Source organism: Colossoma macropomum, unplaced genomic scaffold (assembly GCF_904425465.1).
Source record: "Colossoma macropomum unplaced genomic scaffold, Colossoma_macropomum, whole genome shotgun sequence".
NCBI lineage: Eukaryota > Metazoa > Chordata > Actinopteri > Characiformes > Serrasalmidae > Colossoma > Colossoma macropomum.
Genome location: NW_023494793.1, coordinates 21,464,582 through 21,483,638, shown reverse-complemented (window position 1 = coordinate 21,483,638; position 19,057 = coordinate 21,464,582). Strand labels below are relative to the sequence as shown.

At 38.3% G+C, this 19,057-nt stretch overlaps 2 protein-coding genes across 2 annotated transcripts; one reads left to right on the top strand and one right to left on the bottom strand.

The window, feature by feature from the left end:
* Positions 1-4,962: 4,962 nt before the first annotated feature.
* Positions 4,963-14,568, top strand: slc35d2 (solute carrier family 35 member D2). The gene is made up of 12 exons (XM_036578792.1): positions 4,963-5,327; positions 6,306-6,339; positions 6,429-6,515; positions 6,641-6,708; positions 7,007-7,078; positions 8,081-8,149; positions 8,264-8,366; positions 9,831-9,923; positions 10,032-10,099; positions 10,208-10,286; positions 12,478-12,560; positions 12,663-14,568. Exons 1-12 carry the CDS (start codon positions 5,209-5,211, stop codon positions 12,808-12,810), a joined length of 1,023 nt encoding a protein of 340 aa, XP_036434685.1. The 5' UTR covers positions 4,963-5,208; the 3' UTR covers positions 12,811-14,568.
* Positions 14,569-14,969: 401 nt separating this feature from the next.
* znf367 (zinc finger protein 367) lies at positions 14,970-18,764 on the bottom strand. The gene is made up of 5 exons (XM_036578793.1): positions 18,101-18,764; positions 17,339-17,489; positions 17,136-17,255; positions 16,720-16,858; positions 14,970-16,463 (listed from the first exon to the last, which is right to left on the bottom strand). Exons 1-5 carry the CDS (start codon positions 18,374-18,376, stop codon positions 16,211-16,213), a joined length of 939 nt encoding a protein of 312 aa, XP_036434686.1. The 5' UTR covers positions 18,377-18,764; the 3' UTR covers positions 14,970-16,210.
* Between the last annotated feature and the right edge of the window lie 293 nt (positions 18,765-19,057).

Below are 19,057 nucleotides of genomic sequence, written 5' to 3'. Positions count from 1 at the left end.
TGGGGACTATTTTGCCTCACAACACCCTGCATATACCTCTTCATCATCAATGGATTTTTGAAAAATTCATTTTAGACCAAAACTCTTATCTCAAATCTATCATAAAACAATGTCTCAGATATCAGACAGCATATTCATAACTACTTCATGTAATAACTTTCTGTGAGGGAGCTTCAAGAGGTGGACGTCTGGTTCCTATCACCACTGTTATGAACAGTACTGACTCGGTAAGTTTATCTAGAACCTAGCATTTCACGCCAAACCACTCAGTTGACTTTGTTGTTACAACTGAATGATTGACAGATGCAGAAATGTTGACAGAAATTGTACGTCCATTTAAAAGCTTGTGTTTCAGTATTATCTATCATTTTATTATATTTATCTTTTGGTATAACTATGTCAGGGGAGACCTGGGGCAATCACATCCAATGAGAAGCAAGATACAGTGATGACACTACTTCTACACATGCTCAGTAGAGTTCTCTCACTGCGTGAGAAAAAGAAGTGGGATTGTTTAACATTAGGGGAAACTACTGACAAAAAACACTGTTTTTAAGTTGCAACTCTAAAAGTTTTGGTGCCTATGCAATGCATTTACTTACTAACATATAAAAGTGATTCATTCTTTTGCAGGTCAAAATTTAATCTGAGGGATCTATGCTAATCTTGTAGCTGGTAACATACAAGATTTTATTGCGGCTGCAAGTTCGGGGGCAAGTTTTCTCAGTCTTTCAATGTTCATCTGTAAAAACAGTTCAGTGTAAATCTGTAAAACAAAAAATGAAGATGAACATGACATGAAGACATTGTCATGAAACTATGCTGCAAAAACAGCCTGTTTTGAATTCATTGTTTCTGTGATGCTGAGAACCAAAACATTTATCTATCTATCCACCTATTCAGCATACAGCAGTTCAGCTCCAGCCCTTCATATTGAAGTTATGAGGAGTGTTTCCCTCTGACTGCTTTTTGAATGAGAAACAATACAGGACAGCCTTTCAGAACAGAGCTCATTTATCTTATATCAGTTTTAAAGGTACAGTAACAAAAACAGGATGAAGAGTGGTTGAAAAATCGTCATGTAAAATAAACTATGATTATTTTTGGTACATAAAACCACACAAATGTTATAAATGGACCTCAGGGAAAAATGAAATACAAGAAAAAATGTAGGGTCCTTTAAAGGCTCTACTTGATTCTACACCTCTATCAGTATATTTAAATAAAATACATTAACTTCTTTTAAATAGTGGAATAAAATTCTAGTTATCATTAGAATCAAGAAGTAGGCTATCATGGTTAAAAAAAAATGAAAATAAAAAACATACAAACAATAAATCCCTTCAGTAGCATTACTAAAGACCATGGCAGTAATGTGTATGCTTTGAGTTGTGTTTTATTTGAGATTGGGTGGGTTAGTGGTACTTTTGTTGAAATTTAAAACAAAATCTGCCTTTTCTTATTTTGAGTATCGTTTACCTCATTTAACACACCGTGAAGAGCTGTTAGCTTCATTCTTATTTACTAACTGAATACTAAACACTATTGAGAGTCATTCCACGAATTGCAATATGAGTCCATAACATACAATGCAATGTATAAGGGACATAATGTCATAATTGACATAATGTATGGAAACAAATGAAAAAGATATGTTTTATATTATTATTTTTAGGAATACAGGCATTTTTACACATACATACAGACAGTCATGGAAATTACACCTAAAATATTACTAAAGTTATTCTGACATTAGACTACTACCATTCTTAACTGTGTATCTGTTTCCACATTAACAGAAAATATACCACTTAAACAAAAACATTAATTTTAAGAAAATGTAATTAATGTTTCTGTGTCCTTGAGTTTTGCTGAACTCTGTCATAAGTTATTTAAACAGACATGGCATGCTTGGCAGCTGAGTTCAAGAGTGGGCATGTTTTTCTTTTATTCAATAGTGATAATTCGTTGTTTTCTCTGTTCAAGGTCCATCAAGCATAACATGTCCAACCTGTCACACAAACTGGATATTGACTGAAGAGTGACGTAGTTAACTGTTGGAAAATTGACAATAAAAGGGTGCAGTCTTGATAACAGGGTACAAAGCTGGCAGTTTTGCATGAGGGTGAGTCCCCAATTAGGGTGCCCTTTGTGTCGCACTGACATTACTTTTACAAATATGTACAACTCCTATTTCCAGAAAAATGCAGACCAAACGCAATAAAAACAATAATATGTGATTTGTTAATGCTATCGAACCTTGATTTAACTGACACAAGTGCAAAGAAATGACTTTTAATGTCATGGGGGGGGCGGTGCGCGAAAGACTTTAGGTTACGTAGCAACGAGGTTTCGCCTGGCTAGTAGCGAAAGGAAAAGAGAAAGACAGACGAACATTTGGAGATGAATGGACTTATTCGCACTTATAAGCAACGCAGTTGGTTTCCTGGTACGTTAAATCTGCAACGAGAGACTGTCAAACACTAAAAAGTTGCGAAGATGAAGTCGCTTCTCTAATTTTCCCGTTCCACCTTAAATGGTGCCGCCATTACATTCGGCGTCTCAGTCAGAATTTAAGGTGGAACCGGAAAGTTCAGCAAGAAGCTGGCGAATGAGAAGCGACTTCAGCCTCATAAAACAGCCGAAAGCTGAGAGACATTTTACAAGAAACTATTCAAATTTTGAGGAAAAGTTTTCTGGCGGAGATGGAAGAAAAGTGGCTATAGCTAAAGCTTAAAGCAGAGCAGAGTAAACCTGTGTTTTCGTTTATATTGTTTAGTCTATACTAAGACATTAACACATACTGAGACATACTGGACATAAATGTTGTGGCTCCCAAGGTGGTTTGATTTTTGTTGAATGACAAAATGGCTCTTCTTATCATTTGTGTTGTGACTCCTGATCTAACCTGGCTTTAATGCAGAGTGAGCCGGTCGGATTTCTCGCTCATCCAGTAGTGTTTTTGTTATGTGCTGCCACAGACTGTCCGGGCGCTGCACTTACCCACTTCCAAGTTCCGGCCTTTGCGTTCCGTCAACATTATGTTATAAATTAAAAATTTAGAAAATCGATTTTTGTGAATCGATTCAGAATCATCGCGATGCATCTAAGAATCGATTTTTTCCCGCACCCCTAGTAGGAATGCATGTTTTGTTTTTATTTTTTTGTATTTTATTTTTATTTGATTTTATTTTATTGTATTTTATTTTATATTTATTTTAATTTATTTTATTCACTACATGTAAATGTCTGTCTGATACTGTGCACTGTGAGCTCCTGTAACCAAAACCAAATTACTTGTATGCGTAAACATTCCTGGCCAATAAAGCTTGATTTTGATTCTGATTAGCAGGTGAATTGGGAAGGGTATCGTGATTGGGTGTACTCAGTCTTTGCAAGCAAAGATGGGCCGTGGCTCATCACTATGTGCCAAACTTTGTGAGATAATAGCCAAACAGTGCAAAAAAAAAAGAAAACAAAACAAAACAAAAAACATTTCTCAATGCAAGATTGCAAAGAATGTAGGTCTTTCACCATCTACCATACATAATATTGTGAAAGATTCAGGGAATCCTGAGAAATCTCAGTCCATGGACAAATAACTTAAAACATTAGCAAAACCTATCAAAGCACAGCATTTTTGGCTGCCTCAGCCCACTACAACTACACTTTACCTTCAAATATAATTCAAATGCTTCAAAAATATTATTATCTTAATTATCTGAAATATTCCACTACTCTTACATTTTCAGTCATTGGAATTCCCTGAAGATCTTTGGAGGAAGAAAAGTGTGTTTGCTCATTCTCTTTTTTCTTTATTTTGGATGATGTAATATTGACTGACAAGGTCATTCGAAAGTACAACCCTGTTACCCAATTTATAGAAAGTAAATCATTAATTTTACAAAAATCATTAGAATGTCCTTAAAGGGTAAATCTGCTGAAGTTTCTGCATTAATTAAATGGTTAAGATGTAGACAAACTGGTTTGGTGTGAAATGCTCTGTTCTAGAGAAACAGGGTCATGATTGCTCACAGTGCAGGTGATGAGAACCAGAGGTCCACCTCTGAAAGCTCCCTCACAAAAAGCTATTACATTAAATGGTTACGAATACACTGCCTGCTGTTTGAGGTATATTTTTATGATAGTTTTGAGAAGATTTTGGTTTGGTTTTTGGTTTGGTTTTGAGTGTGGTGAGGCAACATAGTCTCCAAAGAAAACTTTTTTCCCCCCTTTTCCCCTATTTTACCCTATTTTACCAACATCAACGTCACATATAAAAACTCATAAGACACGTGTAGGTTCACTGGTGGTTAAAAATATAATAAATAAAATGGCTTTATTTGTGTTGTTAACATGGCGGCCCCTGGTTCCTATCACCACCACTGTAAAGAAATCTGAATCTCTTCAGTGATCCATTTCACATCAAACCACTCTAAATGACTCATTACATTTCAGCAGTTGAATTTAATAGAAATTTTGAGAAATCGGCGGAATTCTCCTTTGATGCCCTCATGCCATTAGCATTGATGCTAACCACATTTTGTGTCTAATTCTATGCTTAAAAAAACCTCAACCCTACTCATTTAAAACACTGTCAGCAAAGAAGAGAGAGAGAGAGAGAGAGAGAGAGAGAGAGAGAGAGAGAGAGAGAGAGAGAGAGAGAGAGAGAGATTGTACTTGAGATGGGTTAAAACACCTCTTAGATTCCCCTCTGACACTGGCTGAGATGGGGTTATATTTTTGTTAATTATCACATACAAATAAAAGAAAATAATTACGAGGTGGGAAAGTCTGTTTTTTTTTTTTGTTTGTTTGTTTGTTTGTTTTTGCTTTTTCTGTAAGAGCTCTGTGTATCTGAGTGTATAAAGGAAAAAACGAAACGTTCACATTAGCATGATGTGTGACTGTGGAATGGCTGCTGAATGGTTTGGTAGCGGCGCTTTTCTGCCACCTAGCGGCCTCGGCTGACACTGCACTTCCCTGAGTTTCTGAGTGAGAGTGGGTGAGTCAACTTTACACTCTCCTGAACCAGTTTAGCCGCCTATACCAGCTTACTGACACCGTGTTCACACTCAGAGTGAGTGTGTGTGTGTGCGCGAGTGTACACAGTCTCACCAGCAGTGTAGAAAGTGTGAAATGGCTGCAATACTTACACGACAACGTTAAAGCGACAGGTTACCGGAAGCGCCATGTACTCGCAGCAAGATGTCAAGAACTCCTGCCTCAAGACAAGACCAGATCGTAAAGCTCCTTTCTGCCGCTTTTTATGCCCTCAGCTCCTTCCTCATCATCGTGGTCAACAAGACTGTTTTAACCAACTACCGGTAAGTTGGAGCTGTTAGTCTGTTCACTAGCATTACTGTTCACTTCCATTAGCATGTTCTTCACCTGTAGCCTAGATCCATGAGCACAGCGTGTCCTAACTTCAGGTTCTCACCAGATCTCTTTAGATTAAACCCTTCAGTCTGTAATAAAGTTATATATGATCATTTCCTCATGTTTGTGTTAAAATAAACTCCTACAGAGATGTTTTTCAGGGAATTTCAGGCTTAAATGGTTCTTTATATGGTGAAATGTTTCTTTAAATGCAGGGAGAAGGGTGTTATGGTTCTGTATAGAGCATTTTCGAAAATGGTTCTGTATAGCTCCAAGAAGGGTTCTCCTATTGTGACAAGCTTGTAATAACAACAACAACAACAACAATAAGAATCTTTATTTCGGCCAGTGGCAGCTCAAAGTGCTTTACAGACAGGTGATAAAGCTAAACTTTCTAGTATTATAATGATGATGTGTGGAAATAACGTATGAAAAAGTACTTGAACTGCATGAACTCAGCAGAAAGTGTACTGAGTCTACCCCTCTGTCTTATCATGGAGTGGACCGTTAGTTTATTGTAAGATTGCTGAATATCTTAAAGCAGCACTTCAATTTGATTTTTCACTACAAGAGTCATATGCTTTTTTACTACAACCTTAGATGAATACTAGATAAGTGGTTTTAGTTCAGTAGTCCATCTAGACTTCATGCTTTCATAGTTTTCCTGCTCTAACATAAATGATTAAGCTCAAGACTTGATTATTAACCAATGATGGGGCTCAGTGGTTGAGAAAAAAGTGTCTAGACCACAAGACTGACAGTAGGAGACACTGCACTAGGTTATAGATGACAACAACAATGTTACGATGTCATATATTAATGCATTCATAGTTTGTTACTGATTCATTTTTGTAGGGCTCAAAATACTTGTGTAAGTGTACAATACATTTGTGGGCCAGCAACTAAAATGTACTGCCTTTGTATAGATTTCCCTCGTTCATGTTCCTTGCAGTTGGACAGGTGAGTTTTTTTATTGCATTTTTGATTATGAATACTGTGGACTGTCACAAAGCTTGACAGTATTTGAGTCTTGTTTTTTCTCCCCTCAGATGGCTTTCACAATCATCATTCTTTACTTAGCCAAAGTCTGCAAAGCAGTCAGTTTTCAGGATTTTGACAAAAGCTTACCAAGAAAGGTGAATCTGATTAATTTCTTTTAATACTGATACTTATATAGAGGCTTGTTTTTGTAATATTTACGTTTACAGATAAATAAATAAGAACTATTGTCAATCTTGTTCTTATGTGGTGCTTTCCTCAGATTTTTCCTTTGCCATTACTCTATGTTGGCAATCATGTAACAGGACTGGGAAGCACGAAGAAATTAAGGTATAAAGCTTTTTGATGTTTATGATTCAGGACATATGTCATAGAAACAGCTAAGATTTATCTGAATATTGGATAATTTAACCCAAGATTATTGTATTTAATTGTGTTTACTATCGTTAATAACAGCTCTGTAAAGAGCCACAGGGAATGGCTATTTCTATCTGAACATGGAGATGTGTTTTATTGAAGAATGCAATGACTACTATAAAAAAAGTTGAACTATGTACTTCTTATAATGGTGACTCATTTTGGTGTAGTTTGCCTATCACTGACTTTCATGTTCCTCTCTGCTTTACAGCCTGCCCATGTTCACTGTGCTCAGAAAATTCACTATTCTACTGACAATGATTATGGAGTCAAAAATATTGAGGTATGTATCAAAAAAGATCTCCAAGTGGAATGATTTGGAGTCTTGTAGGCGTCTTTCATTGCAATTATTTAAAGAAACACCAAGGAACAGTTCTTATAGTCAGCCGCAGTGCTTTCTAAACTTAAAATGTTGGAACTGTTATTGAATATAATTCCATTTCAAGCATGTAAGATCTGCAAGTTAGGGTGAATTCTGCTATTAAAATTTCTGCTTACGCCTGCATAAACTATTAAAATGTAAACAAAGTCATTCAGAGTAGTTTGATGTGTAATGGTTCATTGTAGAGAAACTTATTCTCAAATTTCTTTAAAGTGGTGGTGATGGGAACCAGGGGTCACAATGTCTACAACGCAAACATAGCCATTTTATTTACTACCCCAAAATGAGCAGTGAACCTACACGTCTGCTTTGGGTGCTGTTTTCCTTGCACACCACTCTGCATGTGTTTAAAAAATGCTTTTTAGTCCAAAAACGTTGCTAGAAAACTGTCACAAAACATACAAAAATTCAGAGGCATCAGGCAATGTATTTGCAATCATTTTGATAAATTTTCTCTGAGGTGGCATTAAATGCTTTGGGTGTCTGGTTCCTATCACCGTCATAAACAGTTCTCACTTGGTAAGTTTTCTCTAGAATGGAGCATTTCATCACACCGCTCAGAATTACTTCGAATTTCATTCCATTCATTCGATTTCTTTGGTCTACCATGATGGAATGTGAACTTGCATCCTTGTGATTGTACATGACGCACTTTGTCACTTTCTTACTGTGCATTGAAGGTTCATTTAATTCCTTCAGTATTACTTGAGTATTACTTCAGGCACTTCAGTATTACTAGCTTCACTGCTATGTTTGCTTGGTTTCCCAGACCAACAATAACCCCAGAGAAATGTTTAAAGTATTCTATATAGAGCCCAACTGCATTAAAAATCCATCAGTGATCTGGGTTTTTTGGGTGTGCAGGCTGTATATGTCAAACCTGACATCGCTTTAATCTTACAGGACAACGTTTTCACCTCAGCTGGTGTGCAGTGTGCTAGCCATTGTGTTTGGGGCACTGATCGCCGCAAGGTACAGTAATCTATTCATGATTCACTGATCAGCATGTCACCTTTATTTCAGCAGTGTGGTAAAGATATCTCGACTCAAAATCATAACAAGTAACATTTTCTTAAATGTGTTTAGCTCTGACCTGGCATTCGATGCAGAAGGATACACTTTTGTTCTACTCAACGATGTCTTCACAGCTGCCAATGGCGTGTACACAAAGAAGAAACTGGGAGTTGAGGTATGTGTCTAATGTAACTTATTGTTTTAGCATGGCCGTTTATTAATATAATGGTTATTACTTTTTAATTAATATTAACATGTAATTGCTGTCATATCAAATGTACCTTATATCTCTATTTCCCCCCGTTTTTACTTTTACTTTACTTTAACATTTGGACACACCAGCTGCACTTTTCATTATAGGAATATTTTATGATGACTGGATCAGTAAAAGCAGTCCAAAATTACTTGGACTGAAAGCTTCTCACACTCTTAACAATAAAGGTGCCATAAAAGAACCACTTTTGATTCTCTAAAGAACCATGCAAGAGATTTGTGAGTGTGAAGAATCTTTCTAAGGTTTAAGGAATCTTCACATAATGAATAGGTTCTATACCGGTTTAAAGCGAACACCACCGATTTTACAAAAACTGTGCATAATTAAATAGTAAAAGTCGAGTGGTTTGATGTGAGATGCGCCATTCTGGAGAGGCTTACCATCTCAGATTCCGTTACAGTGGTGGTGATACACACTTTAAAATGATGGTTCATCAAGGGTTCTTTTAGTAAAGAAAATAGTTCCCTTTTCAAGGGTTCTTTGCATTGTTAAATGGTTCTTCAGAAACAATGTGCTATAGATCTTTTGAAAACAATAGAAGAACCCTTTTTGGTGCTTTTTAGAATATAGCACCATATAAAACACATTCTCCATCAATCTGAAGAACACTTTAACAATACTAAAGAACACTTTAATCAAGCAAAGGGTTCTTTGAGTGTTTATGGTTCCATATAGCACCATTTTTTCTTACTAAAGAACCCTTGAAGAACCATCTTTCTTAAGTGTGTAAGTTCGCTGTATTTGAATTATTTATATTATTTTGAGATGATTAAATGATGCAGAAATGTAAGAAATGTAAACAATGGTGGAATTCCACTTTAAAGGTTCTTCCTATAACATTAAAAATGTTCTTCACACTCACACATCTCATTTACAAAAATCGTTCTCTGAAGAACTATCCATTGAAATCTTTAGGGGACCTAAAGTGTTTTTTCTAAGGCATTTCACAAAGAACCCTTTTAGCATCTTTATTTTTAAAGCGTATACATGAAAGTTGAGACTGACTTTTCTTTCACTTACAAAGTTACTGTTTCAAAGATGTGAAGTACCACATATATATACATATATATTACCACAGCAACAATATGTTTCTACCATAAATTTATAAATGCAAGTATTGTAATAGAAATGACTTTAATGATAAACACTAAAAAAGTGTAAATGTCAGGTGATATACCTTGACTCTACATCGAAGAGTTGACTATTTCCATTGTGTCATATTCCTCAGGGCTTTATTTATCTAGGAAAACTGGTGAAAACTTGTCCTGAACGTGGAGCCTTTCCCACTAAGTAAACACCGGATTTATCAGTCACCAGTTAACTCTGCCTTTCAGTTGTGCTGATGTATTGTTCTGCTTTCAAAAGGGCCTTGGCAAGTATGGGATTTTGTTCTACAATGCATTCATCATCATTATACCCACTGCTTTGGCGAGTGCCTACACTGGAGATTTAGAAAAGGTAAATGATTGAGCAAGTGAGTGAAGGATTACATGAATAAATTATTGGAAAAATGTGATGCAGCTGCATTAACATGAAAACATTCATCTTGTTCTGCTTTTTTTTTAGGCCATCGCCTTTAAAGGGTGGCTGTCCCTGAGTTTCATTTTGTATTTTCTGCTGTCTTGCGCCATGGGGTACGTTACTCTTCATCTTGTCATTTTGTAAATGAAATGCAGCACTTTTAACGATTCCAGCTGGCCTCTAACAAGTGCAGTTATAACTTTGATGTTTTATCATTTCAGGTTCGTTTTGATGTACTCTATTGTTCTGTGCAGCTATTACAACAGTGCCTTAACCACTACAGTTATTGGAGCAGTTAAGGTTTGTATTTAACCTTTTGTTTTTTTTTTTTCTTTTTTATTCTTCCTTTTAATCTTTATTTGATCTTTTGATCTTCATTTGCCTTTCATTATGTTTCTTGAATCTCCATCAAATTTGTCTAATAGTCTAATAGACATTTGAGTTGATAATTGCCAAGGATCATGCTTAAGCATGGCCAGACAGGTGTTGGTCCGTAAAGCAAAGAGACAGGCACATAATAGACAAAAGTAGGCTGAAATACCAGAGATCAGTGTGGTTTAGATTGCACAAAAGTTGACAAGACATTGGAAAGAGAGTATCTGAGGGATATGTAGTCCATATTGTTTGATGGTGGAATTGGACTGGTGCTGAACAGGTCCCAGTAGTTAGTAGGTGGGCACTCTAAAGGTGCAGTATGTAAGATTTAGGGGGATCTATTAAGAGAACTGGAATATAGTATACAAAACCATGTTTTCATTAGTGTGTAATCTCATGTAATGTGGAATTATTGTGTTATCATTAGCTTAGAATGAGCCCTTTGTATCTACACAGGAGCAGGTCCTCTTGCGCTGCCATGGTTTTACAGTAGCCGAGACTGGACAAACCGAACACTGGCTCTAGAGAGTGGCTTTGCATTTTTATGTTGAAGTGGTTGCCGGTGCTGTTTAACCATTTTGTGTTTTGAGAAGTTTGAGAACCCAAATTGTGACAGATGGAGGATCATACTCATTCTTCAGCACAAGAACAAACAATGAAGGGTGAATCCTCGTTGTCAAAGAAGCAAAAACATGAAGAAGCGAAATGAAATTGAGACAGGCGACAGCAGAAAACCTGATGGCCACTGTATGTTCTGCCACATGCTTGGAAAGGGAGGGGTGAGGGGAGGGGTATTCAGTTGGTTGCAATCTGCAACCTCACCGCTAGATGCCACAATATATTATAGCTGCTTTTTTGAGCACTGACAGGCTGACCTGAGGGAGGAGTGGCTAAGGACGTAGTAACAGCACCTGCCATGAATGACCCAGAGTAGTAGGAGGGTTAGAGAGCATTCAGGCACATGTACTAAGACGACTTTTTCTTTAAGGGTTTAGTAGCATGTGTGGGTTCCAATGAAGTCTGAGCTGAACTATTTAGAACAGGAAGATGGAAAAAAAAATTGGGGTTTGAATTTCAGCTGTTACAGTGAACTGTTGGTGGCCATGCATTCCTAAGCTTTTTGGACTTCAGAGAAGATGTTCAAAAGTATCCAGACACCTCTTTTAAGTAGTAAATGAACTCATTTTAAGGTGCATCCATTGCTGACGTTTGCAGAAAAACTCTAGAAAATCATTGCCAGTAGAAAAAGCCCACTGCCAAGCGTCAGATAAAGGGGTGTAAAGCCCCCCAGCATTGGGCTGTGGAACAGTAGAACTGTGATACAGCTTCATCAAATACCTGTGGGAGAGTTGGACTGGCTTTTGTGATCCAGAACTAACAACATCATCACCTGACCTCACTAATGGTCTGGTGGCTGAATGCAGTCAAATCCTCTCCATAATGTTCCAACCCTCCCAGAAGAGTAGAGGTTGTTGCAACAGCAAAAGGGGACAAACTCCCTATTAATACCCTTGATTTTAAAAGAAACGTTGGATGAGCAGGTGTCTACAGACTTTTAAACATATTGAGTCAGTTCCCTGGACACAGATTACATCTGATCTAAGATTAAATTGTAACATCAGTAGTCATTTACTATAAAAAGACCTTTTTAGTTTAGGATTAAGCTAGAAACTGTATACTGTTGCTTGCAGATTTCTGATAGTATTGTGCAATATGGGAAAGACATGCTAGTTAAGAAGTAATAGATTAGTTCATTTATTCCAAAATGACGATCAGTTCTACAGTCCATCAGTTTTAATTATCCACAAATCTGAATTGATAGACTTCTAACTTTAGTCATTGGTTTTTGTGCTGAATGCTTCTTTTTAGTGTTTGGCCTCATTTTGTTTCCTAATTCTCATAGCTCTCGTTGAGTTTTGCTGAATGGAGGCAGATGTCTTCCTCTTTAAAGTTTTGGTTCCTCTGTGTTTCTTCCTCTTGCTCATTTTCCTACTATGTCACCATCAGCTTAATCATGTGGGGCTTAGGTCTTGATTTCTTGATTTCTTTTTAAATGCTATTTAAATAAGTTTGAATTGAATTGAGTTCTGAACAATATTATTTTCACTTTTCATAGAATGTTGCTGTCGCCTACATTGGTATGTTCTTCGGAGGAGACTATGTCTTCTCATGGGCAAACTTTGTAGGACTAAATATATGGTAAGATACCTTAACCATTCTAAATAGCAGACATTTGTGATGTGAAAAAAATATTTTTTACTGTCTTTTTACCATTTTACTCTCCTGCTTTAACTCCTTCAGTATCACTGGTGGCTTGGTGTACTCATACCTGACCTTCCAAAGTAGCTCTTCTGCACAAACCACAAACCAAGAAGAGGACAAACTGAGAGTTCCTGTGGTAGAGGAGCTGCAGGACAGAGCTGAGAAAAGACCACTCACTGCAGTCTGAGCTATAGACTGTAGCCTATAAAGCTGCAGTCAGGAATTTGTGTTTACATTGAACACTAACTATTGATTGTTATAGCCTACCTTATTAAATGACACTGACGACAGTGTGCAGTCCATATGTAACTGGACTATATCTATAGATCTGAACACCGACTATGAAGTTAAATGCTGACTATTAGCATCAATTCCGTTCATGTGCAGCTTTTATGTACTGTATGTCTGTACTGGCTGTGGGATGTAGAATCGCAGCTCTTTTTATACATAGTCCCCGTGTTTCGGCCGCTGTGATTTGACAGTTGGCTGTTCACTTGTTTCTTGGCTAGCTATGTGTCACAGCAGACTTAGTTCACGCACAAGAGAGCTAACAAAAGGTCTAGATATGACGTTTGCACCTGGAGTCTCTTGCTTTTATCTCTTGACACCAATGAAGCATCAAAGCCAGTAAAGAAGGCCATCATGAAGCTGAATAAATCAACCAGGACAGCCAAAATATTAGGCGTCACAATCAATGAGCACCCTCGTAGGCCAGTATGTAAAACAGTTACCACAATATGCAAACCAGTTAGCAAGAGCATGAATGGTTGTCAACGGAACTGACTCACTGTTTCTTATCTGACTTACATAGAACAGAATAGTCTACTTAGATCCAGTAACTCCCTAGATCTCACATATATAGAACAGAATAGTCTACTTGGATCCAATAATTCCCCAGATCTCAGGGGATGGCCCATCACCTTACAGCAGGACAGTCACCCCAAACGTAGTCGTATGCACAAGTTTGGGCATCCCTGTTTAAAATACATATTTTGTTTGTTTTGACGTGAAAATAAGTACACATCCTCTACATTGAACAGTTTAGCAAATTCATATAAATTATATATAATTTGCAGAACAAATTTCATGTTTACATTTTTTGCCCTGTAGAGGATATGTAACTTGTCATTTATAAAATCAACAAAACTTGTAATTTGACCAGAGGTATTCAAATGTTTGCATACAACTGTACTAAAACAACCATGTGGACAAGAAGTGGAATGTTATTTATTTATTTTTTTTATGTCAGCCGTCCAACCTGACCCACACTGAGCATGCCTTATGAGAACAAAGTCCACAATCAATCAGGAAATCAAAAAACCCCCAGTCCATCAGCAAATCACTGAAAATTATTGCATAACTAACGTACTACCAGTGAAGATGCGTTATATCAGGATGTCTATGAATCAAAGATATTGTGCAGTCATTGACGGTAGAATTTTTTTTCCATTTGGAGCTTTTGAAGGCAACATGCCTCCAATGGAGTCTTCCTAAATTCAGTCAGTGCCACTTTCTTTGGAAATTCCTGATTGTGACAAGACTGATGTAATACTTTTATAGGCAGTGCATATCGTATTGACATTTTTTTTAACAATTTATTTCTGTTTGCATATTAAAAACAACTGTTTTGGTATTAAATTTTATACTTGTTGATCCAAACTGTACAGTGATAAAATATGTCAAATATAAGTACTTGAATATTTATATCAGCACCCTTAGGGGGTCAGAAAGTGCTTTTTCTGACAACTGTCAGTTCCTGCCTCAGGATATAGTAAATATAGTTACATCTAAGTAATGTGTATGGAACATACACTTTTACATTTTTGTTGATATGAAAAGTGTATTGTATATTGTATGTGTACATTTAAGAAAGACAATAATGATCTTGTTTTTCTGTATTGGGATTTATAAATCATGACTAATACAGCACAGATGTTGTCAGTCATTTATGGTATTTAATGAAAACCAGCAGTTCTAACACTAAGGATTATCTATGCTTTACACATTTACAATGTCCTTTCCACACAGCAAACTTTCCATGTTACAGATCGAACAACTTGATTTACATTCTGTTGTCACAAAAAAACAAAGGCAATCACAAAGGACGCTTCTGAGAATTTAACTTAAAAGGTATACCTTGTGCAGCTTTCCAAATGACTGTGAAATATATTACTTCTATATATAAGGAAACATACAAGAATTAGGTGTACTTAATAAATCTGTGTCTCACTGGATGTTGAACTGTAAAAATGTTTTCCAGTTTTTTTAACGTATTCTCACCAGATTAGATCGTTTTGTGAATGAATTCTCAGCACACAGGCATCTGAGTTCATGTAATAAGCCAAAGTTCACTGTACTAACCATCTAATTGTATCAAAGGGATTGGTAAGTGTTTTCTGTTTTTAGGAAGAAAACTTTAAAAGAAAGTCAATCGATAATAAAGGCTTTGGAAGATGAAACCCTTAATGTAGTGTTTCAGACTATGAATTTGCCACCGTCAGACCACAGAATGCATCAAAATGCAAAACTCTTTGTATTGCCAAAACAAGTGCTATCTCTTGGTTTTAAGTAGAACCTTTTGAATATTCTTTCTACTGTCACACTTTTAAAGTTGACAACCATTGACATAACCATTAACCCACTGTTGAACTGCTGAAGTAGAAGTAACACTAAATGTACATGATTCAGTACAGCTTGTAACCATGAAGCAATGCCTGCTATAAACTAATAAGTGCATATACTGTATGTCAGCGGAAAGTATACGGAGCTTACTATTTCTATGTTTCTGAGCTTGAGTTAGTCAATGTAACTGCGCAGTCTCAAACCTCAAAGCCTTAGGATGACAGTAGGTGGCGGGTTTGAAAAACAACAGTGGTCTTAAATACCACTGAAGAGTGAGCTGAAGAGACAACAAAGGTCTATATGCAGCAAATCATACTACTGTTAAATTTCAGGTGCAACTAATAATGTAAAATGAGAGTAGGATTATAGTCTTTCCTCTTGTTTGTCACCTCTTGCTTTCCCTTCGTGGCCAAATACACAGAGCCTATGCTGGTTTCATCTTGACTGGACTGGTTATACCATCGCCAAAAACACTGAGTGCAGTAGGTGAATGCACCCTGTATCACAACCTCGCACGCCTAAACCCACCTATGTACACAACAAACATAAACATGCTCACAACTTATCACACAAACTTGTATGAAAAAAGAAAAGAAAAACTCGTTACCACAAAAAAGTGCACAACACAACCAAAACAAAACATGAAAACGATCGTCTTTCTCTCTCTTTGACAAGCAGAAAAAGAAGAAAACATTCTTCATATAAAGATATCTACCATAGTAGCAGCCTAACGTTAAAACTGGAAGCAAAAATAAGGTGCTTGTAGCTTATGCCAACCTCACAGGTGCACTGTTAGGCTGGAAATCCTAGGGTTACAAACACTGAGTAAAATCGCTGGTAATGTAAAATCCCTGTGAAGTGCTGAACTAGGAGGGACGTTAAGAGATCTCACTTGCAATACTTTGCCTTACACTGCATATTACTCAGTATGGTGCAACCCCAGGCTATAGTTTACACTGGTGAATTCAGGGGGAGAGGTTGTTGGCCAGCTCAATGAGAGCCAGTGCTCCGTGGAGGCGCTCCCTCTGTTCCTGGAGGCGTCGCCGGGCTGCCCCGCCCCCACTGCTGCTCTTCCCCTCCTCTGGTTCCTCCTCCTCCCCTTCATCGGAGGGCAGGAAGTCCATGGGGTCCTGCTGCTCCTGGTCCTCCATGGCAACCTTGTTCAGGGTTTTTCCTTTACTTGAGGCAGGGGCTCGCTGCTCTCTCATCTGCCAGTACCTGAGAATGGAATGTTGTTAGATTTGCTCATTTATGTCTGTTAAGTTCACAATAATGCCAATTTATTTGACTGACCAACATTATCAATGAATTTCCTAAAACCATGTTTGTGTTCACAAAAGAACAAATTCTATTCTTTCTAGCATCCAAGATCACAATGCTACAGTGCTTTGGTAGGCCCCACCCAGTTCCTAATTGGGGAAAAAACAATAGTTTCTTTATTTTTCGAATAACCCAATAAAAAAAAATTGCTTACTTTGCTAACCACTCAGCCACGGCCTTGTTGTCAGCCCCCTGGGATTTCCCTGGCTCTCCCGTGGGCTCCTCTCTCTTCAGCCTGGCGTATGGGTGCTTAGGGCAGTGTCGATTAGCATGAGTGAAACGGCTACCACAGCCTAGCGGGAAAATAGAAAGGAAAGTTATTCTTGGTATCTTGATGTACCGCAGTGGAGTAACAGTTCTGTTCAAGTAAAGTGGTGACCTGAAACATTACAAGCATTCTAGAGAATTTTAAGTGGTACAGTTGTCTGCATCCACTCAAAAACATATTTGAATTAAATTTGAATCTGGCTTTAGAACATTAATCATCAGTAATACATATGTAATAACTATGAAATTAACTCTGGTTCGTAATAAACCACATCATTTCAAAATTGTCTAAGTTGTTCTTACCCTTCTCTGAGCAAACAAAAGGCTTCTCTCCAGTATGGAGGCGCTGATGGGTTTTCAGCTGGCCGCTCTGGACGAAGGCCTTCCCGCACTCTGGAAAATCGCACAGGTAAGGCCTCTCACCTGCGACAAGAGCAACGGAGATGAGTTTTTGTCCTCCTGTCCCATCTGCACAGGTTACGGCAGTCAAGTGGACAGGGACTTACCCGTGTGTGTCCGTTTGTGTGCCTGCAGTGACTTCTCTCTGGGGAAGACTCGGTTGCAGATGTTGCAGCGGATGCGGCTGGTGGAGTTCTCACCTTCACTGATGAGCTCGCGGACGGTGTCGGCACGTGGACGGCCACGACGGATCCCATCCTAAAACAAGGCAGAAGATAAAATGTTAACACCCTGAAAAGTGTGTTGAAACACAACACACTAATCATTAAACCAGTATCATGCAAATGACCAAATTCGACCTGAGAATAAAAAAAGATTTTATATTTTACACAATGAAGAAAAGCTGTGAGCAACCCACAGCCAACTTAATCCACTTTTATTTATTTATTTACTTTTAACTGCTTGTCTGCTGTAAGTGTGCTTTGCTTCTGAAGTGCTATCATGTCCGCTGCTTTTTGGCGCGCAAAGCTGACGTCATTTGAAAAGCCAGCTGCTCCAGTATGAAGAGGGTTTTAAAATCCAGCCTAAACGCGGGCCTTTTACCAATATGCTCAAGTTTTATTCCAAATAACTGTTCAAATCACTTAATACAGCACCACAAGCATAAAAATCTGCCTTCCAACTACTTTCGAACTGAGACGCACCGTTTCCACACAGTGTCTTGTGTGTTCCTTTGTTTTTACACAGTAACTGAGGTGCTTTAGCGCTAAAGGGGCTGTTTATTACCTTTTTTCTCCGTTTTGCCAGATATTTTCAAATCGATAAAGAGCCGTTTAAACAGACTCGTCCATGGCGAACACAGTTCTCACCTTTAAGTGCTCTGCGGAGGAAATGTCTGTCTCTGTGGCGGAGGTGTTTCTGGTGGGAGAGGCGGCTCCGCTCCCTGATCCCGGACTCAGAGTCACATTGTGCGCGTTTTCTCCCCATCTCCACGGGTACACCATGAAGTCGCTGAAACCGGGGCTGGTGGGCATCATTGAATCCACAGTTTTTGGTTTTATCGGAGTCGTCTTGATAACAGAGACCAGGACCCTTTTTGGAGAGTCGTTACAAAAAATAACTTGAGGGTGCTTGCTGTCAGCCATGGTAGGAAAAAAATATATGTTTATATCTAAAATTATAAAATAATAAAAGTTCAAAAGCTTTAAAACGTGCTGTGTAAAATCCTCCACGAAGCTAGCAAAGTAGCCTAAGTGCGAAGAAAAGTATCCAGCTGCAGAAAAGTCAGTGCGTCTGTCGTTCCGCAGATACGAGCTGATTCTGCAGTGAAGTAATCATTTCCAAAAAGAAATGTAAAGCAAAAAAAAGCACAAAAACACAAAAGCTCCGTCCGAGTCAGTAAATGTAGGTACTTTCCGCCCTTCCCGCTGTCAGGCTCGTTACAGTGACCCGACCTCACTGCCTCTTTTCCCGCGTTAGAAATCGCGCCTGAGCGGGACGCGACCAATCAGCGGCGAGGATGTTAGAGCCCGCCGGAGGACCGGACCAATAGCAGGAGGAGTAACACGGGGAGAGCGAACGCCGGCCAATGATAGATGTCGTACAAACAGTCCGTGCTCGGACCAATGCGGTTTAAACACTTAAGACCGCGCCGCTGCGAACTGACGGCTCTCTGAGCCAATAGCGGCGCGTCGTTCGCCTCCCGCGCGCTGCAACGGATGTTTACGCTCCTGTTTAAAGGGAACGGGAGAAGGAAGGAGGCGCGAAGGTTACGGTTATATAAGCAAACCGCCAAAAACACCTTTATACTCTCAAACAGAATGTAA